General features: G+C 47.4%; 2 protein-coding genes across 5 annotated transcripts in view; one reads left to right on the top strand and one right to left on the bottom strand.

Annotated features, from left to right (window-relative positions):
- LOC139572799 (NIPA-like protein 2) overlaps positions 1 to 17,694 on the top strand; it is a 57,237-nt gene that overhangs the window by 11,292 nt on the left and 28,251 nt on the right. The window contains exon 1 of one of the 4 annotated variants that reach the window (XM_071395570.1): positions 7,914 to 8,237. The exons of 1 other annotated variant lie outside the window; for it this stretch is intronic. In XM_071395570.1, coding sequence (XP_071251671.1) covers positions 8,121 to 8,237 — 117 coding nt within the window. In that variant the 5' untranslated portion in view covers positions 7,914 to 8,120. Of the gene's footprint in view, positions 1 to 7,913; positions 8,238 to 8,469; positions 8,713 to 17,694 lie in introns of those variants that run through there. 2 more of the 4 variants (XM_071395571.1, XM_071395572.1) reach the window with 2 other exon arrangements.
- LOC139572253 (uncharacterized) lies at positions 148 to 7,947 on the bottom strand. Its single transcript, XM_071394897.1, has 2 exons — positions 7,894 to 7,947; positions 148 to 1,008 (listed from the first exon to the last, which is right to left on the bottom strand). The coding sequence occupies exons 1-2, from the start codon at positions 7,945 to 7,947 to the stop codon at positions 148 to 150; spliced, it is 915 nt and encodes a 304-aa protein (XP_071250998.1).

The following is a 17,694-nucleotide window of genomic DNA, read 5'->3' as shown; positions in this document are numbered from 1 at the left end:
TCACACCACAAGGTTCAGATTTAACCCCCGAGACATTGTGGGAGGAATTTTAACTACAGTGAGATTAGGATGTTTAAGGGCCCTGTGGATGATATATGTTGTCAATAAAGTTTTCCATATGTTGTATTCTGAACTGCTGCCAATAGCTCACATCATCATAACCTGAGGCCAGGGCTGGAGCTGGGACTGGGACTGGGGATGGAGCTGGGGAGTGGTGGGGGGGGGGGCTGGAGATGGGGAGTGGTGGGGGGGGCTGGAGCTGGGGAGTGGTGGAGGGGGTGGGGGGGCTGGAGCTGGGGAGTGGTGGGGGCTGGGGGCTGGAGCTGGGGGGTGGTGGGGGGGGCTGGAGCTGGGGAGTGGTGGGGGGGGGGGGGGGGCTGGAGCTGGGGAGTGGTGGGGGGGGCTGGAGCTGGGGAGTGGTGGGGGGGGGCTGGAGATGGGGAGTGGTGGGGGGGCTGGAGCTGGGGAGTGGTGGGGGGGCTGGAGCTGGGGAGTGGTGGGGGGGGGGGGGCTGGAGATGGGGAATGGTGGGGGGGGCTGGAGCTGGGGAGTGGTGGGGGGGGGGGCTGGGGGGTGGTGGGGGGCTGGAGCTGGGGAGTGATGGGGGGAGCTGGAGATGGGGAGTGGTGGGGGGGGCTGGAGCTGGGGAGTGGTGGGGGGGGCTGGAGCTGGGGAGTGGTGGGGGGGGCTGGAGCTGGGGAGTGGTGGGGGGGGCTGGAGCTGGGGAGTGGTGGGGGGGCTGGAGCTGGGGAGTGGTGGGGGCTGGGGGCTGGAGCTGGGGGGTGGGGGGGGGGGGGGCTGGAGCTGGGGAGTGGTGGGGGCTGGGGGCTGGAGCTGGGGAGTGGTGGGGGCTGGGGGCTGGAGATGGGGAATGGTGGGGGGGGCTGGAGCTGGGGGGTGGTGGGGGGGTGGGGGCTGGGGGCTGGAGCTGGGGAGTGGTGGGGGCTGGAGCTGGGGAGTGGTGGGGGGGTGGGGGCTGGGGGCTGAAACTGAAAGCTGGAGCTGACACTGAAATTAGTATGATATGTTATGTTTGTTATGGTTACCTAAGACAGAAGGTTACTTAAGGCATAAACAAAAGTTTGGTGGTTGGTCGGGCGGTATAACGCGAACATCTACATTTACATTTACATTTAAGTCATTTAGCAGACGCTCTTATCCAGAGCGACTTACAAGTTGGTGCATTCACCTTATGATGTCCAGTGGAACAACCACTTTACAATAGTGCATCTAACTCTAAGGGGGGGGGGGGGGGGTTAGAAGGATTACTTTATCCTATCCTAGGTATTCCTTAAAGAGGTGGGGTTTCAGGTGTCTCCGGAAGGTGGTGATTGATTCCGCTGACCTGGCGTCGTGGGGGAGTTTGTTCCACCATTGGGGTGCCAGAGCAGCGAACAGTTTTGACTGGGCTGAGCGGGAGCTGTACTTCCTCAGAGGTAGGGAGGCGAGCAGGCCAGAGGTGGATGAACGCAGTGCCCTTGTTTGGGTGTAGGGCCTGATCAGAGCCTGAAGGTACGGAGGTGCCGTTCCCCTCACAGCTCCGTAGGCAAGCACCATGGTCTTGTAGCGGATGCGAGCTTCAACTGAAAGCCAGTGGAGAGAGCGGAGGAGCGGGGTGACGTGAGAGAACTTGGGAAGGTTGAACACCAGACGGGCTGCGGCGTTCTGGATGAGTTGTAGGGGTTTAATCGCACAGGCAGGGAGCCCAGCCAACAGCGAGTTGCAGTAATCCAGACGGGAGATGACAAGTGCCTGGATTAGGACCTGCGCCGCTTCCTGTGTGAGGCAGGGTCGTACTCTGCGAATGTTGTAGAGCATGAACCTACAGGAACGGGTCACCGCCTTGATGTTGGTTGAGAACGACAGGGTGTTGTCCAGGATCACGCCATGGTTCTTAGCGCTCTGGGAGGAGGACACAATGGAGTTGTCAACCGTGATGGCAAGATCATGGAACGGGCAGTCCTTCCCCGGGAGGAAGAGCAGCTCCGTCTTGCCGAGGTTCAGCTTGAGGTGGTGATCCGTCATCCACACTGATATGTCTGCCAGACATGCAGAGATGCGATTCGCCACCTGGTTATCAGAAGGGGGAAAGGAGAAGATTAATTGTGTGTCGTCTGCATAGCAATGATAGGAGAGACCATGTGAGGATATGACAGAGCCAAGTGACTTGGTGTATAGCGAGAATAGGAGAGGGCCTAGAACAGAGCCCTGGGGGACACCAGTGGTGAGAGCACGTGGTGCGGAGACAGATTCTCGCCACGCCACCTGGTAGGAGCGACCTGTCAGGTAGGACGCAATCCAAGCGTGGGCCGCGCCGGAGATGCCCAACTCGGAGAGGGTGGAGAGGAGGATCTGATGGTTCACAGTATCAAAGGCAGCCGATAGGTCTAGAAGGATGAGAGCAGAGGAGAGAGAGTTAGCTTTAGCAGTGCGGAGCGCCTCCGTGACACAGAGAAGAGCAGTCTCAGTTGAATGACTAGTCTTGAAACCTGACTGATTTGGATCAAGAAGGTCATTCTGAGAGAGATAGCAGGAGAGCTGGCCAAGGACGGCACGTTCAAGAGTTTTGGAGAGAAAAGAAAGAAGGGATACTGGTCTGTAGTTGTTGACATCAGAGGGATCGAGTGTAGGTTTTTTCAGAAGGGGTGCAACTCTCGCTCTCTTGAAGGCGGAAGGGACGTAGCCAGCGGTCAAGGATGAGTTGATGAGCGAGGTGAGGTAGGGGAGAAGGTCTCCGGAAATGGTCTGGAGAAGAGAGGAGGGGATAGGGTCAAGCGGGCAGGTTGTTGGGCGGCCGGCCGTCACAAGACGCGAGATTTCATCTGGAGAGAGAGGGGAGAAAGAGGTCAAAGCACAGGGTAGGGCAGTGTGAGCAGAACCAGCGGTGTCGTTTGACTTAGCAAACGATGATCGGATGTCGTCGACCTTCTTTTCAAAATGGTTGACGAAGTCATCCGCAGAGAGGGAGGAGGGGGGGAGGGGGAGGAGGATTCAGGAGGGAGGAGAAGGTGGCAAAGAGCTTCCTAGGGTTAGAGGCAGATGCTTGGAATTTAGAGTGGTAGAAAGTGGCTTTAGCAGCAGAGACAGAAGAGGAGAATGTAGAGAGGAGGGAGTGAAAGGATGCCAGGTCCGCAGGGAGGCGAGTTTTCCTCCATTTCCGCTCGGCTGCCCGGAGCCCTGTTCTGTGAGCTCGCAATGAGTCGTCGAGCCACGGAGCAGGAGGGGAGGACCGAGCCGGCCTGGAGGATAGGGGACATAGAGAGTCAAAGGATGCAGAAAGGGAGGAGAGGAGGGTTGAGGAGGCAGAATCAGGAGATAGGTTGGAGAAGGTTTGAGCAGAGGGAAGAGATGATAGGATGGAAGAGGAGAGAGTAGCGGGGGAGAGAGAGAAAAGGTTGGGACGGCGCGATACCATCCGAGTAGGGGCAGTGTGGGAAGTGTTAGATGAGAGCGAGAGGGAAAAGGATACAAGGTAGTGGTCAGAGACTTGGAGGGGAGTTGCAATGAGATTAGTGGAAGAACAGCATCTAGTAAAGATGAGGTCAAGCGTATTGCCTGCCTTGTGAGTAGGGGGGGAAGGTGAGAGGGTGAGGTCAAAAGAGGAGAGGAGTGGAAAGAAGGAGGCAGAGAGGAATGAGTCAAAGGTAGACGTGGGGAGGTTAAAGTCACCCAGAACTGTGAGAGGTGAGCCATCCTCAGGAAAGGAGCTTATCAAGGCATCAAGCTCATTGATGAACTCTCCAAGGGAACCTGGGGGGCGATAAATGATAAGGATGTTAAGCTTGAAAGGGCTGGTAACTGTGACAGCATGGAATTCAAAGGAGGCGATAGACAGATGGGTCAGGGGAGAAAGAGAGAATGTCCACTTGGGGGAGATGAGGATCCCAGTGCCACCACCCCGCTGACCAGAAGCTCTCGGGGTGTGCGAGAACACGTGGGCAGATGAGGAGAGAGCGGTAGGAGTAGCAGTGTTATCTGTGGTAATCCATGTTTCCGTCAGTGCCAAGAAGTCGAGGGACTGGAGGGAAGCATAGGCTGAGATGAACTCTGCCTTGTTGGCCGCAGATCGGCAGTTCCAGAGGCTGCCGGAGACCTGGAACTCCACGTGGGTCGTGCGCGCTGGGACCACCAGGCAGCGGCCACGCGGTGTGAAGCGTTGTGTGGTCTGTGCAGAGAGGAGAGAAGAGGGATAGACAGACACATAGTTGACAGGCTACAGAAGAGGCTACGCTAATGCAAAGGAGATTGGAATGACAAGTGGACTACACGTCTCGAATGTTCAGAAAGTTAAACTTACGTTGCAAGAAATCTTATTGACTAAAATGATACAGTGCTGCTGAAGTAGGCTAGCTAGCAGTGGCTGCGTTGTTGACTTAGTTTGAAAGTGTAGCTGGCTAGGTAGCCTCGGTAACTGGCTAGGTAACCTAGACAATTACTCAAAACTACACAATTATCTTGACAGCAAAGACAACTATGTAGCTAGCTAACACTACACTAACCAAGTCGTTCCGTTGCAATGTAATGTAAATGTGATAGTCTCTACATGCTGCTATTCGGTAGACGTATTCGGTAGACGTTGGCTAGCTGGCTAGCTGCTGGCTAGCTAGCAGTGTTTCCTACGTTAACAGGGACGACAAATAGCTGGCTAGCTAACTTCGGTAAATTACGATAATTACTCTAAACTAAACTACACACTCTAAACTACACAATTATCTCGGATACGAAGACAGCAAAGACAACTATGTAGCTAGCTAACACTACGCTAATCAAGTCGTTCCGTTGAATGTAATAGTTTCTACAGTGCTGCTATTCGGTAGACGTTGGCTAGCTGGCTAGCTGCTGGCTAGCTGCTGGCTAGCTGCTGGCTAGCTAGCAGTGTTTCCTACGTTAAGAGGGACGACAAATAGCTGGCTAGCTAACCTCGGTAAATTACGAAGACAGCAAAGACAACTATGAAGCTAGCTAACACTACGCTAATCAAGTCGTTCCGTTGAATCTAGGACCCAAACGTTGCATGTTCAAAGCTCATCACGGACAACTTTACCATTTTAGATCATTAGCTACTTTGCAACTACTTAGCATGTTAGCTAACCCTTCCCCTAACCCCAGCCTTAAACTTTTAAACGAACTCCTAACCGTAGCCTAGCTAACGTTAGCCACCTAGTTAACATTCGTGTTAACCACCTAGTTAACGTTAGCAAACAACAAATATTAATTCTTAACATATCATACTAAATGGGTGATAGACATCCACAAATGAATACGTACCATACAAAACATATCATACTAATTATGTCACGGGAATTACGTTTACTATGTTACGTCTACCCCTGAGTTCAGGTTGCGCGAGCACGCACACACACACACACACACACACACACACACACACACACACACACACACACACACACACACACACACACACACACACACACACACACACACACACACACACACACACACACAGGACTGTTTTCTGTCTATAGGAGACAGATCTTCTTATAGTTATGTATTCATATTTCTACTCATCTAACGTTTTCTCCAGCTGGTTTCTTCAGCCTGGTATTGGTCAGTCAGAGGACATTCCCTCTGATGTCTCTCAGTATGAGTTCCTTCAGCCTGGTATTGGTCAGTCAGAGGACATTCCCTCTGATGTCTCCCAGTATGAGATGGCAGTGTGGATGTTGGGTTTCATTCACTGTTGATGAGCTCTGTAACATCCACTCCGTCGGTCCGGTGGAACTGTAATCATCTGATATCAGAACAGCCTTCCTGAAAGGTTATCTATCATCACTAGTCCTTATTTCCACATCAGTCGTAGTGCGATAAAACATTACCCTGTCTCTCCAGTTATTTAAAACATTACCCTGTCTCTCCAGTTATTTAAAACATTACCCTGTCTCTCCAGTTATTTAAAACATTACCCTGTCTCTCCAGTTATTTAAAACATTACCCTGTCTCTCCAGTTATTTAAAACATTACCCTGTCTCTCCAGTTATTTAAAACATTACCCTGTCTCTCCAGTTATTTAAAACATTACCCTGTCTCTCCAGTTATTTAAAACATTACCCTGTCTCTCCAGTTATTTAAAACATTACCCCGTCTCTCCAGTTATTTAAAACATTACCCCGGCTCTCCAGTTATTTAAAACATTACCCCGGCTCTCCAGGTATTTAAAACATTACCCCGGCTCTCCAGTTATTTAAAACATTACCCTGGATCTCCAGTTATTTAAAACATTACCCTGTCTCTCCAGTATTTAAAACATTACCCTGTCTTTATTTGGGTCTGTACTGCTACAGACCGATCTTATTATCTGGGCCTGTACTGCTATAGACAGATCTTATTATTTGGGTCTGTACCGCTACAGACAGATCTTATTATCTGGGTCTGTACTGCTACAGACAGATCTTATTATTTGGGTCTGTACCGCTACAGACAGATCTTATTATTTGGGTCTGTACTGCTACAGACAGGTCTTATTATTTGGGTCTGTACTGCTACAGACAGATTGTATTATTTGGGTCTGTACTGCTACAGACAGATCTTATTATTTGGGTCTGTACTGCTACAGACAGATCTTATTATTTGGGTCTGTACTGCTACAGACAGATCTTATTATTTGGGTCTGTACCGCTACAGACAGATCTTATTATCTGGGTCTGTACTGCTATAGACAGATCTTATTATCTGGGTCTGTACTGCTACAGACAGATCTTATTATCTGGGTCTGTACTGCTACAGACAGATCTTATTATTTGGGTCTGTACTGCTACAGACAGATCTTATTATTTGGGTCTGTACTGCTACAGACAGATCTTATTATCTGGGTCTGTACTGCTACAGACAGATTTTATTATCTGGGTCTGTACCACTAAAGACAGATCTTATTATTTGGGTCTGTACTGCTACAGACAGATCTTATTATCTGGGTCTGTACTGCTATAGACATATCTTATTATTTGGGTCTGTACCGCTACAGACAGATCTTATTATTTGGGTCTATACCGCTACAGACAGCTCTTATTATCTGGGTCTATACTGCTATAGATTCTGTCACTAATTCTCTTCACGTTTCTCTAATTGTCCGCCAGATGGCGACTGCTATGATGTTCAATAGCAATCAGTGGCATAATGGTAGATTACGTTGATTTGGTTTATTTATTAATTAAAATAAACTTGAAGCATAACTCGCTAAAACATTCCTTAGATGTCCATGTTATTATATTGTAGCGATCCTCGCTATATATAGCATACCACCCTGCATACCACTGCTGGCTTGCTTCTGAAGCTAAGCAGGGTTGGTCCTGGTCAGTCCCTGGATGGGAGACCAGATGCTGCTGGAAGTGGTGTTGGAGGGCCAGTAGGAGGCACTCTTTCCTCTGGTCTAAAAAAAAAAATATCCCAATGCCCCAGGGCAGTGATTGGGGACACTGCCCTGTGTAGGGTGCCGTCTTTCGGATGGGACGTTAAACGGGTGTCCTGACTCTCTGAGGTCATTAAAGATCCCATGGCACTTATCGTAAGAGTAGGGGTGTTAACCCTGGTGTCCTGGCTAAATTCCCAATCTGGCCCTCAAACCATCATGGTCACCTAATAATCCCCAGTTTACAATTGGCTCATTCATCCCCCTCCTCTCCCCTGTAACTATTCCCCAGGTCGTTGCTGCAAATGAGAACGTGTTCTCAGTCAACTTACCTGGTAAAATAACGGTAAAAAAAAAATTAAAAAAATATGAGCCACGTTACAGTTCCCACCAAGTGGGAAACCCCTATTGGCGTGATGCGTAGGATGTCTGCCTTTCACGCTAAAATCTACTGTTTGCTTCCCGTTCGCCACAACATTATATTATTATTGTATTCTAAAAGATTAGATGAAATGTATTCTGTGTACAACTGTCTGCCACTGGTTACATCCGGGGAACGCTGTGCTCTCCACCTGTTGCATCCCCGCCTCGTTAACTCTGTCGTGTTGACGTCGTGACAAGCAGACTGACACTTCTGCCCGTTGACTGGGCAGGAAAGACTCAAACTCTCGGGATATCAAGACTGGAATCGGGAAAACATGTGAAAAGGGGAACCCTGGGTTGTGATGAAGTAGCCTAGTTGGAAGGAAAGGCTATGACAGAGGAAAAGATGGCGAACAACTCAACTTTAGACAGCGTGTTTTCTAACAGAACAGGACAGAACGCATCTCAACCATCTCCGTTCACTGAAATCCGGGAGAATCCACTGAAGGTAGGCAACTAGTAACTCACTGACTCTTAAAAGTCCGGACATCCTTGTTCGGCAGGGAAACTTTATTTCTTATTAGTTTAAACAAATATTTTTGTAGTATTATTCAAGATAAACATTATATTTATCGAATTTATAAGGGGATATATTTTTTTTGTGTGGAATTTACCTAATATTTTCAATATTATTATTATTATTGTTTCCATGTCCGCTCTGTGACCGGATATGTCCTTGTCTGGGACAAACGATCCCAATTCCGAACTCTCAAAAAAAGTTGTACAATTCTAAAAACGGTCAATAATTAATATTAACTGGGAAATTATCTTATGTAGTTTCTTGCAATCGCTCTCTGTGAATTTGAAGAATATTTCTCTCAATACTGTGATTTCCTACAAAACATGTGTTTGGAGATTTGGTGATTAACGTCAGAATCCTAAATGAATCAGGTGAGCTATACCGTAAGGACCGTCATGTTCTGGTAAGTTCTCTACTTCAATTTAAACAAACAATATTCAAATCACCATGGTCACAACCATCAACTGTCAACGCCATCTACCTGATAGATTAAGATATAATATGAATTTTGGTTCAAATATGTTTATTTTCATTAGGTTTTAGTCATAAATCAACTGAGAAAAAACTAAAATGCAACTTTGTATACCACTTGAATGGGGAAAATATTTATTTTTTTATTCATAATTTTCCATATTTTACAAATGTTTGCGTTTAACTTTTAATTTCTATTAGTCTGACGTGTTTTTACCATCTGTTGACTCCATCAGTGGCTTGTCAACTCCGTCGCTGATGGCTAACCCTCTTTAAGATACGTTATTTTTCTGTCTTTTATATTCGGGAAAAATATCAGATTCACTGTTCTGCAACATGCTTAAACTATTTTAGGTTTAGTACAGCAAACACTAAGGGATACTGTTTGCTTTATGAATGTTGTTTAATGTTGTAAATCTAGAAAAACATACCAAAATGCTAACTGAAATAAGCCCTGGAGCATTTATATAGTGCAATAAAACAAAAACAAAAAGAAGTTTGGAGATTTGAATTAGGTCATTTTCACTTTAAAATTACCCATGAGCACCAACGTGAAGTTGATAGAAGCATGTTTAAATTGAGGGTCAAATGAAAGCTAACAGTTTATATTTTAGAGAAATGAAGGCATAAATGTTTTAACCATTTTCCATCCTAAAATTCAGAAATAAAGGAAAGGCTTTGATTTCTAGACCAACTGATGGAAAGGGGTCTTAGGAAACATCTACTATACAGGGTACATCAAAACACAGTCATGTTGAAGACTCCTGCCTTAGGAGACATCTACCATACAGGGTACATCAAAACACAGTCATGTTGAAGTAGACTCCTGTATTAGGAAACATCTACCATACAGGGTACATCAAAACACAGTCATGTTGAAGACTCCTGACAACTAAAATCAATACTTAGATTTTTTTTTTTGTGCCTTCTGTAAGTTTAAGAAACATTGCCTTGCGGCTTGAAATTCCGTTACCAAACCTCCACATCTTCAAGATATTTTTGAATTTCTTTCCCTCGTGAGGAGGGAGGATCATGAAAGTTCACAGAAGTAACAAGTAAAAGTAGACCTATCAATTATTTATTGGAGAATTAGGATACTGAGGGAGATTTTACCGAAATTCTGTTACCAAACTTCTTCCAGTAAAGTGTTTTTGTAAAATGTTCAATATAAATTGTTAAAAGTATGTTGTTTTGTATGGTTTGTTCAACTTTTTTAAATCAGTGGTTTTTGTTTGGCAAAAAATCTGAGTGTCAGCGCAATTCCGTTACCGTGGAATTACATATTTGAATAATTGAATGTTTTTAATGAAACAATCAAGGTCTTTAAACACTTGATGGACAAACACATGAATGAAAAGCCTTTTATGACGTGTGACAGAGTTGACATAAATCCATTTAGTTGCGTTTTGATGAAAACATGTAAGAATTAGGTTGTTTCTTTTACACGTTGAGAGCTGGTACATTGATCTATCAGAATATATATTTCAAGAATCCCTGATCTGCAATAATAAGGCTGCATTTATTTTTCATGTTTCCTCAAAGCTGTGGTTGAATTCCCAGCATGGATGTAAACAAACATTGTATTTCATCAAAGTGACGAGTGATTACATATTATTGTTCACAGATGGAGGTTTATATTGTTTTTCTTGACCCGCGTTACTAAGGTAATGTTAGTCCCGCGTTACTAAGGTAATGTTAGTCCCGCGTTACTAAGGTAATGTTAGTCCCGCGTTACTAAGGTAATGTTAGTCCCGCGTTACTAAGGTAATGTTAGTCCCGCGTTACTATGGTAATGTTAGTCCCGCGTTACTATGGTAATGTTAGTCCCTCGTTACTGAGGTAATGTTAGTCCCTCGTTACCAAGGTAATGTTAGTCCCTCGTTACCAAGGTAATGTTAGTCCCTCGTTACATAGGTAATGTTAGTCCCTCGTTACATAGGTAATGTTAGTCCCTCGTTACTAAGGTAATGTTAGTCCCTCGTTACATAGGTAATGTTAGTCCCTCGTTACATAGGTAATGTTAGTCCCTCGTTACTAAGGTAATGTTAGTCCCTCGTTACTAAGGTAATGTTAGTCCCTCGTTACTAAGGTAATGTTAGTCCCTCGTTACTATAGTAGTGTTATGGTCATTCACAGCGTCAGGGAAAAGGTCTTGACCCCTCAGCCACATTCCTCCCAAGTGTTTTGTGTCTAGTGCAGGAAGTTCATGGCCAGTGAGATAATGTCAGTAGCTAGCAGCTACTTCCTGGGCATTTACAGTATCTCGGAAGCCAACACACAGTTTGAGTAATTTGTGTGGTTTTCTCTGTTGGCCCGTGAGGAGTTCTCTAAGCCCCAGCGGTACCTGTTTTTCAAGGCTGAGATTGGAATAAATGAAACACTATATTGACATGGTTTATTTCTAGTCATCTTGGAAACCCTGAATTAAAATGTTGCGTACCATTCTATGTTACATGCCTCTGTCCACGAGAGATGCCATGTCTAGTGGCTCGTCTCTGTAACCTCTGGAGTCATGTAAAGCCTACAGACTACATGATGGCCTCTTGTCCTCCTTTCCCCTCTGCACACAGATGCACCACACCCTCTGCACACAGATGCACCACACCCTCTGCACACAGATGCACCACGCCCTCTGCACACAGATACACCACGCCCTCTGCACACAGATACACCACGCCCTCTGCACACAGATACACCACGCCCTCTGCACACAGATACACCACGCCCTCTGCACACAGATACACCACGCCCTCTGCACACAGATACACCACACCCTCTGCACACAGATACACCACACCCTCTGCACACAGATACACCACACCCTCTGCACACAGATACACCACACCCTCCTCTGCACACAGATACACCACACCCTCCTCTGCACACAGATACACCACACCCTCCTCTGCACACAGATACACCACACCCTCCTCTGCACACAGATACACCACACCCTCCTCTGCACACAGATACACCACACCCTCCTCTGCACACAGATACACCACACCCTCCTCTGCACACAGATACACCACACCCTCCTCTGCACACAGATACACCACGCCCTCCTCACGCAGATACACCACGCCCTCTGCACGCAGATACACCACGCCCTCTGCACGCAGATGCACCACGCCCTCTGCACGCAGATGCACCACGCCCTCTGCACGCAGATGCACCACGCCCTCTGCACGCAGATGCACCACGCCCTCTGCACGCAGATGCACCACGCCCTCTGCACGCAGATGCACCACGCCCTCTGCACGCAGATGCACCACGCCCTCTGCACGCAGATGCACCACGCCCTCTGCACGCAGATGCACCACGCCCTCTGCACGCAGATGCACCACGCCCTCTGCACGCAGATGCACCACGCCCTCTGCACGCAGATGCACCACGCCCTCTGCACGCAGATGCACCACGCCCTCTGCACGCAGATGCACCACGCCCTCTGCACGCAGATGCACCACGCCCTCTGCACGCAGATGCACCACGCCCTCTGCACGCAGATGCACCACACCCTCTGCACGCAGATGCACCACACCCTCTGCACGCAGATGCACCACACCCTCTGCACGCAGATGCACCACACCCTCTGCACACAGATGCACCACACCCTCTGCACACAGATACACCACACCCTCATACTCAGCTTACCATCCATCCCAGGCAGGGAATTCTGTCAGCCATGTTGTCAGGGGGGCCTGGGCAGAGAGAATTCACCTCAGTCCTCATCTCTGCCCAGGCCCTGTCAATGTCGCTGACAGAATTCAGTCCTCATGTCAGCCACGTTGACAGGGCCTGGGCAGAGATGAGGACTGAGGTGAATTCTGTCAGCCACGTTGACAGGGGGACCTGGGCAGAGATGAGGACTGAGGTGAATTCTGTCAGCCACGTTGACAGGGGGACCTGGGCAGAGATGAGGACTGAGGTGAATTATGTCAGCCATGTTGTCAGGGGGGCCTAGGCAGAGATGAGGAGTGGGGTGAATTCTGTCAGCCACGTTGACAGGGGGACCTGGGCAAAGATGAGGACTGAGGTGTATACTGTAGAAATAGGAGAAGAGACTGTTCTGCAGGAGAATGTGTGTACTGTGCTGTAAGGATTGACCAGCTGGCAGCTCTGAGAGAACTCAACACCCCAGCCTCCTCCCTGCTCTCCCTTCCCTCGTCCCCTCCCAGGTCAGAGGTCACGGATCAGCCCATCTCTCTATCCCTTCCTCCATCCCCAGCCCGTCACAGTTCTCCATTGTCACGTAGCACAAAGAAAGACGCTGTCCGCCCCCCTGGACACTGAGACAGAGAGAGACAGTGGAGGAGGAGAACATCAGTCTCATTCTGTTCTGTCACCTCTTCACACCCAGAGAGAGTGAGAGAGAGGATGCAGGAAGCAACACACATTATATTAAATGGCTTGCGTTAGGCCCTAAAGAGAACACTCTGGGGTAGAATGTTAGGGACAGAGTTAGAACGCTCTGGGGTAGAATGTTAGGGACAGAGTTAGAACGCTCTGGGGTAGAATGTTAGGGACAGAGTTAGAACGCTCTGGGGTAGAATGTTAGGGACAGAGTTAGAACGCTCTGGGGTAGAATGTTAGGGACAGAGTTAGAACACTCTGGGGTAGAATGTTAGGGACAGAGTTAGAACGCTCTGGGGTAGAATGTTAGGGACAGAGTTAGAACACTCTGGGGTAGAATGTTAGGGACAGAGGTAGAACACTCTGGGGTAGAATGTTAGGGACAGAGGTAGAACACTCTGGGGTAGAATGTTAGGGACAGAGGTAGAACACTCTGGGGTAGAATGTTAGGGACAGAGTTAGAACGCTCTGGGGTAGAATGTTAGGGACAGAGTTAGAACGCTCTGGGGTAGAATGTTAGGGACAGAGTTAGAATGCTCTGGGGTAGAATGTTAGGGACAGAGTTAGAACGCTCTGGGGTAGAATGTTAGAACGCTCTGGGGTAGAATGTTAGGGACAGAGTTAGAACGCTCTGGGGTAGAATGTTAGGGACAGAGTTAGAACGCTCTGGGGTAGAATGTTAGGGACAGAGTTAGAACGCTCTGGGGTAGAATGTTAGGGACAGAGTTAGAACACTCTGGGGTAGAATGTTAGAACGCTCTGGGGTAGAATGTTAGGGACAGAGTTAGAACGCTCTGGGGTAGAATGTTAGGGACAGAGTTAGAACGCTCTGGGGTAGAATGTTAGGGACAGAGTTAGAACACTCTGGGGTAGAATGTTAGGGACAGAGTTAGAATGCTCTGGGGTAGAATGTTAGGGACAGAGTTAGAACACTCTGGGGTAGAATGTTAGGGACAGAGTTAGAACACTCTGGGGTAGAATGTTAGGGACAGAGTTAGAACGCTCTGGGGTAGAATGTTAGGGACAGAGGTAGAACGCTCTGGGGTAGAATGTTAGGGACAGAGGTAGAACACTCTGGGGTAGAATGTTAGGGACAGAGGTAGAACACTCTGGGGTAGAATGTTAGGGACAGAGGTAGAACACTCTGGGGTAGAATGTTAGGGACAGAGGTAGAACACTCTGGGGTAGAATGTTAGGGACAGAGGTAGAACACTCTGGGGTAGAATGTTAGGGACAGAGGTAGAACACTCTGGGGTAGAATGTTAGGGACAGAGGTAGAACACTCTGGGGTAGAATGTTAGGGACAGAGGTAGAACACTCTGGGGTAGAATGTTAGGGACAGAGTTAGAACGCTCTGGGGTAGAATGTTAGGGACAGAGGTAGAACACTCTGGGGTAGAATGTTAGGGACAGAGTTAGAACGCTCTGGGGTAGAATGTTAGGGACAGAGTTAGAACACTCTGGGGTAGAATGTTAGGGACAGAGTTAGAACGCTCTGGGGTAGAATGTTAGGGACAGAGTTAGAACGCTCTGGGGTAGAATGTTAGGGACAGAGGTAGAACACTCTGGGGTAGAATGTTAGGGACAGAGTTAGAACGCTCTGGGGTAGAATGTTAGGGACAGAGTTAGAACGCTCTGGGGTAGAATGTTAGGGACAGAGTTAGAACACTCTGGGGTAGAATGTTAGGGACAGAGTTAGAACGCTCTGGGGTAGAATGTTAGGGACAGAGTTAGAACACTCTGGGGTAGAATGTTAGGGACAGAGTGAAAACACTCTGGGGTAGAATGTTAGGGACAGAGTTAGAACACTCTGGGGTAGAATGTTAGGGACAGAGTTAGAACGCTCTGGGGTAGATTGTTAGGGACAGAGGTAGAACACTCTGGGGTAGAATGTTAGGGACAGAGTTAGAACACTCTGGGGTAGAATGTTAGGGACAGAGTGAAAACACTCTGGGGTAGAATGTTAGGGACAGAGTTAGAACACTCTGGGGTAGAATGTTAGGGACAGAGGTAGAACACTCTGGGGTAGAATGTTAGGGACAGAGGTAGAACACTCTGGGGTAGAATGTTAGGGACAGAGTTAGAACGCTCTGGGGTAGAATGTTAGGGACAGAGTTAGAACACTCTGGGGTAGAATGTTAGGGACAGAGTTAGAACGCTCTGGGGTAGAATGTTAGGGACAGAGTTAGAACGCTCTGGGGTAGAATGTTAGGGACAGAGTTAGAACACTCTGGGGTAGAATGTTAGGGACAGAGTTAGAACACTCTGGGGTAGAATGTTAGGGACAGAGTTAGAACACTCTGGGGTAGAATGTTAGGGACAGAGTTAGAACACTCTGGGGTAGAATGTTAGGGACAGAGTTAGAACACTCTGGGGTAGAATGTTAGAACGCTCTGGGGTAGAATGTTAGGGACAGAGGTAGAACACTCTGGGGTAGAATGTTAGGGACAGAGGTAGAACACTCTGGGGTAGAATGTTAGGGACAGAGTTAGAACGCTCTGGGGTAGAATGTTAGGGACAGAGTTAGAACACTCTGGGGTAGAATGTTAGGGACAGAGTTAGAACGCTCTGGGGTAGAATGTTAGGGACAGAGGTAGAACACTCTGGGGTAGAATGTTAGGGACAGAGGTAGAACACTCTGGGGTAGAATGTTAGGGACAGAGGTAGAACACTCTGGGGTAGAATGTTAGGGACAGAGTTAGAACGCTCTGGGGTAGAATGTTAGGGACAGAGTTAGAACGCTCTGGGGTAGAATGTTAGGGACAGAGTTAGAACACTCTGGGGTAGAATGTTAGGGACAGAGTTAGAACACTCTGGGGTAGAATGTTAGGGACAGAGTTAGAACACTCTGGGGTAGAATGTTAGGGACAGAGTTAGAACACTCTGGGGTAGAATGTTAGGGACAGAGTTAGAACGCTCTGGGGTAGAATGTTAGGGACAGAGTTAGAACACTCTGGGGTAGAATGTTAGGGACAGAGTTAGAACGCTCTGGGGTAGAATGTTAGGGACAGAGTTAGAACGCTCTGGGGTAGAATGTTAGGGACAGAGTTAGAACGCTCTGGGGTAGAATGTTAGGGACAGAGTTAGAACGCTCTGGGGTAGAATGTTAGGGACAGAGTTAGAACGCTCTGGGGTAGAATGTTAGGGACAGAGTTAGAACACTCTGGGGTAGAATGTTAGGGACAGAGTTAGAACGCTCTGGGGTAGAATGTTAGGGACAGAGTTAGAACGCTCTGGGGTAGAATGTTAGGGACAGAGTTAGAACACTCTGGGGTAGAATGTTAGGGACAGAGTTAGAACACTCTGGGGTAGAATGTTAGGGACAGAGTTAGAACGCTCTGGGGTAGAATGTTAGGGACAGAGTTAGAACACTCTGGGGTAGAATGTTAGGGACAGAGTTAGAACGCTCTGGGGTAGAATGTTAGGGACAGAGTTAGAACACTCTGGGGTAGAATGTTAGGGACAGAATAGTCAGGAATGAAGGTGGAACTTCTTGTGATTCTTTGAAACAACTGCAGAGTCTGAGTGGAAAACAAAAACATGATCGTTATCTGCTGTTACATGTAATCTGTTGCTAAAATATTGACCTCATTATGCAGGTTACAAGTATCAGATGACCTCCTCCTGTACAGCTCCTGGACATACAGTAAATCACAGTCCATGGATTAGGAGATTATAGTCGATCTCTGTGTGTTGTTGGATACAAATGTTTCTCTTTAGTAGTGGAACGTCTTCCAACTGGGCAGTCTATTGTAAGGATCTCCCTGACCAGAACGGACCTGCCAGGCCAGGTCATGTTTGCCAAGTAGTACACTCCCTAGTGTGCCAGCCTGCTTGTGGCCTTTGTTATGTTTGCCCTTCCTGCTACAAGAAAGCCAGACCTCTGTTCCCTCTGAGTGAATGTGAATGGGTTGATGAATACTACTGGGCATTTCCATGTAAAAGGAGAAAGCCAGACCTCTGTTCCCTCTGAGTGAATGTGAATGGGTTGATGAATACTACTGGGCATTTCCATGTAAAAGGACCCATGAGAACCAACATGTGAAGCTCATAGGAACATGTTCAATTGGGTGTCAAATGAAAGCTAGGAGTCTTTTTTTTAAATGAATTAAGGCATATATACATTCAACCGTTTTCCATTCTAAAAATCTAGAAGATGGGAAAGGGGTCAACATAAAAGTCTTCTAAGATATTTTTAGAAATACATTAAAACAAAATAATATTGAAGTAAAGACGCCTGACAACTAAAATCAACATATTTAAAACCGAACAAAAATATAAATGTAACAATTTCAAAGAAAGAAATCAGTCAATTTAAATAAATTAATTTGTCCCTTATCTATGGGTTTCACATGACTGGGAATACAGATATGAATCTGTTGGTCACAGATACCTTAAAATGAGGTAGGGGTGTGGATCAGAAAACCAGTCAGTATCTGGTGTGACCACCATTTGCCTCATGCAGCGAGTCACATCTCCTTCACATAGAGTTGATCAGGCTGTTGATTGTGGCCTGTGGAATGTTGTTCCACTCCTCTTCAATGGCTGTGCGAAGTAGCTGG

Source organism: Salvelinus alpinus, chromosome 4, assembly GCF_045679555.1.
Source record: "Salvelinus alpinus chromosome 4, SLU_Salpinus.1, whole genome shotgun sequence".
Lineage (NCBI taxonomy): Eukaryota > Metazoa > Chordata > Actinopteri > Salmoniformes > Salmonidae > Salvelinus > Salvelinus alpinus.
The sequence above is the reverse complement of the archived record's forward strand: the minus strand, read 5'-3'. Positions and strand labels throughout refer to the sequence as shown.

Excerpts from the sequence above, each read along its gene's own strand:
- LOC139572253 (XM_071394897.1), bottom strand. The coding sequence starts at position 7,947 with ATGCAACAGGTGGAGAGCACAGCGTTCCCCGGATGTAACCAGTGGCAG. Across the intron at positions 1,009-7,893 it reads GTAACCAGTGGCAGACAGTT|TGTCAGCTCCAGCTTTCAGT; the intron begins GTACACAGAATA and ends TACTAATTTCAG.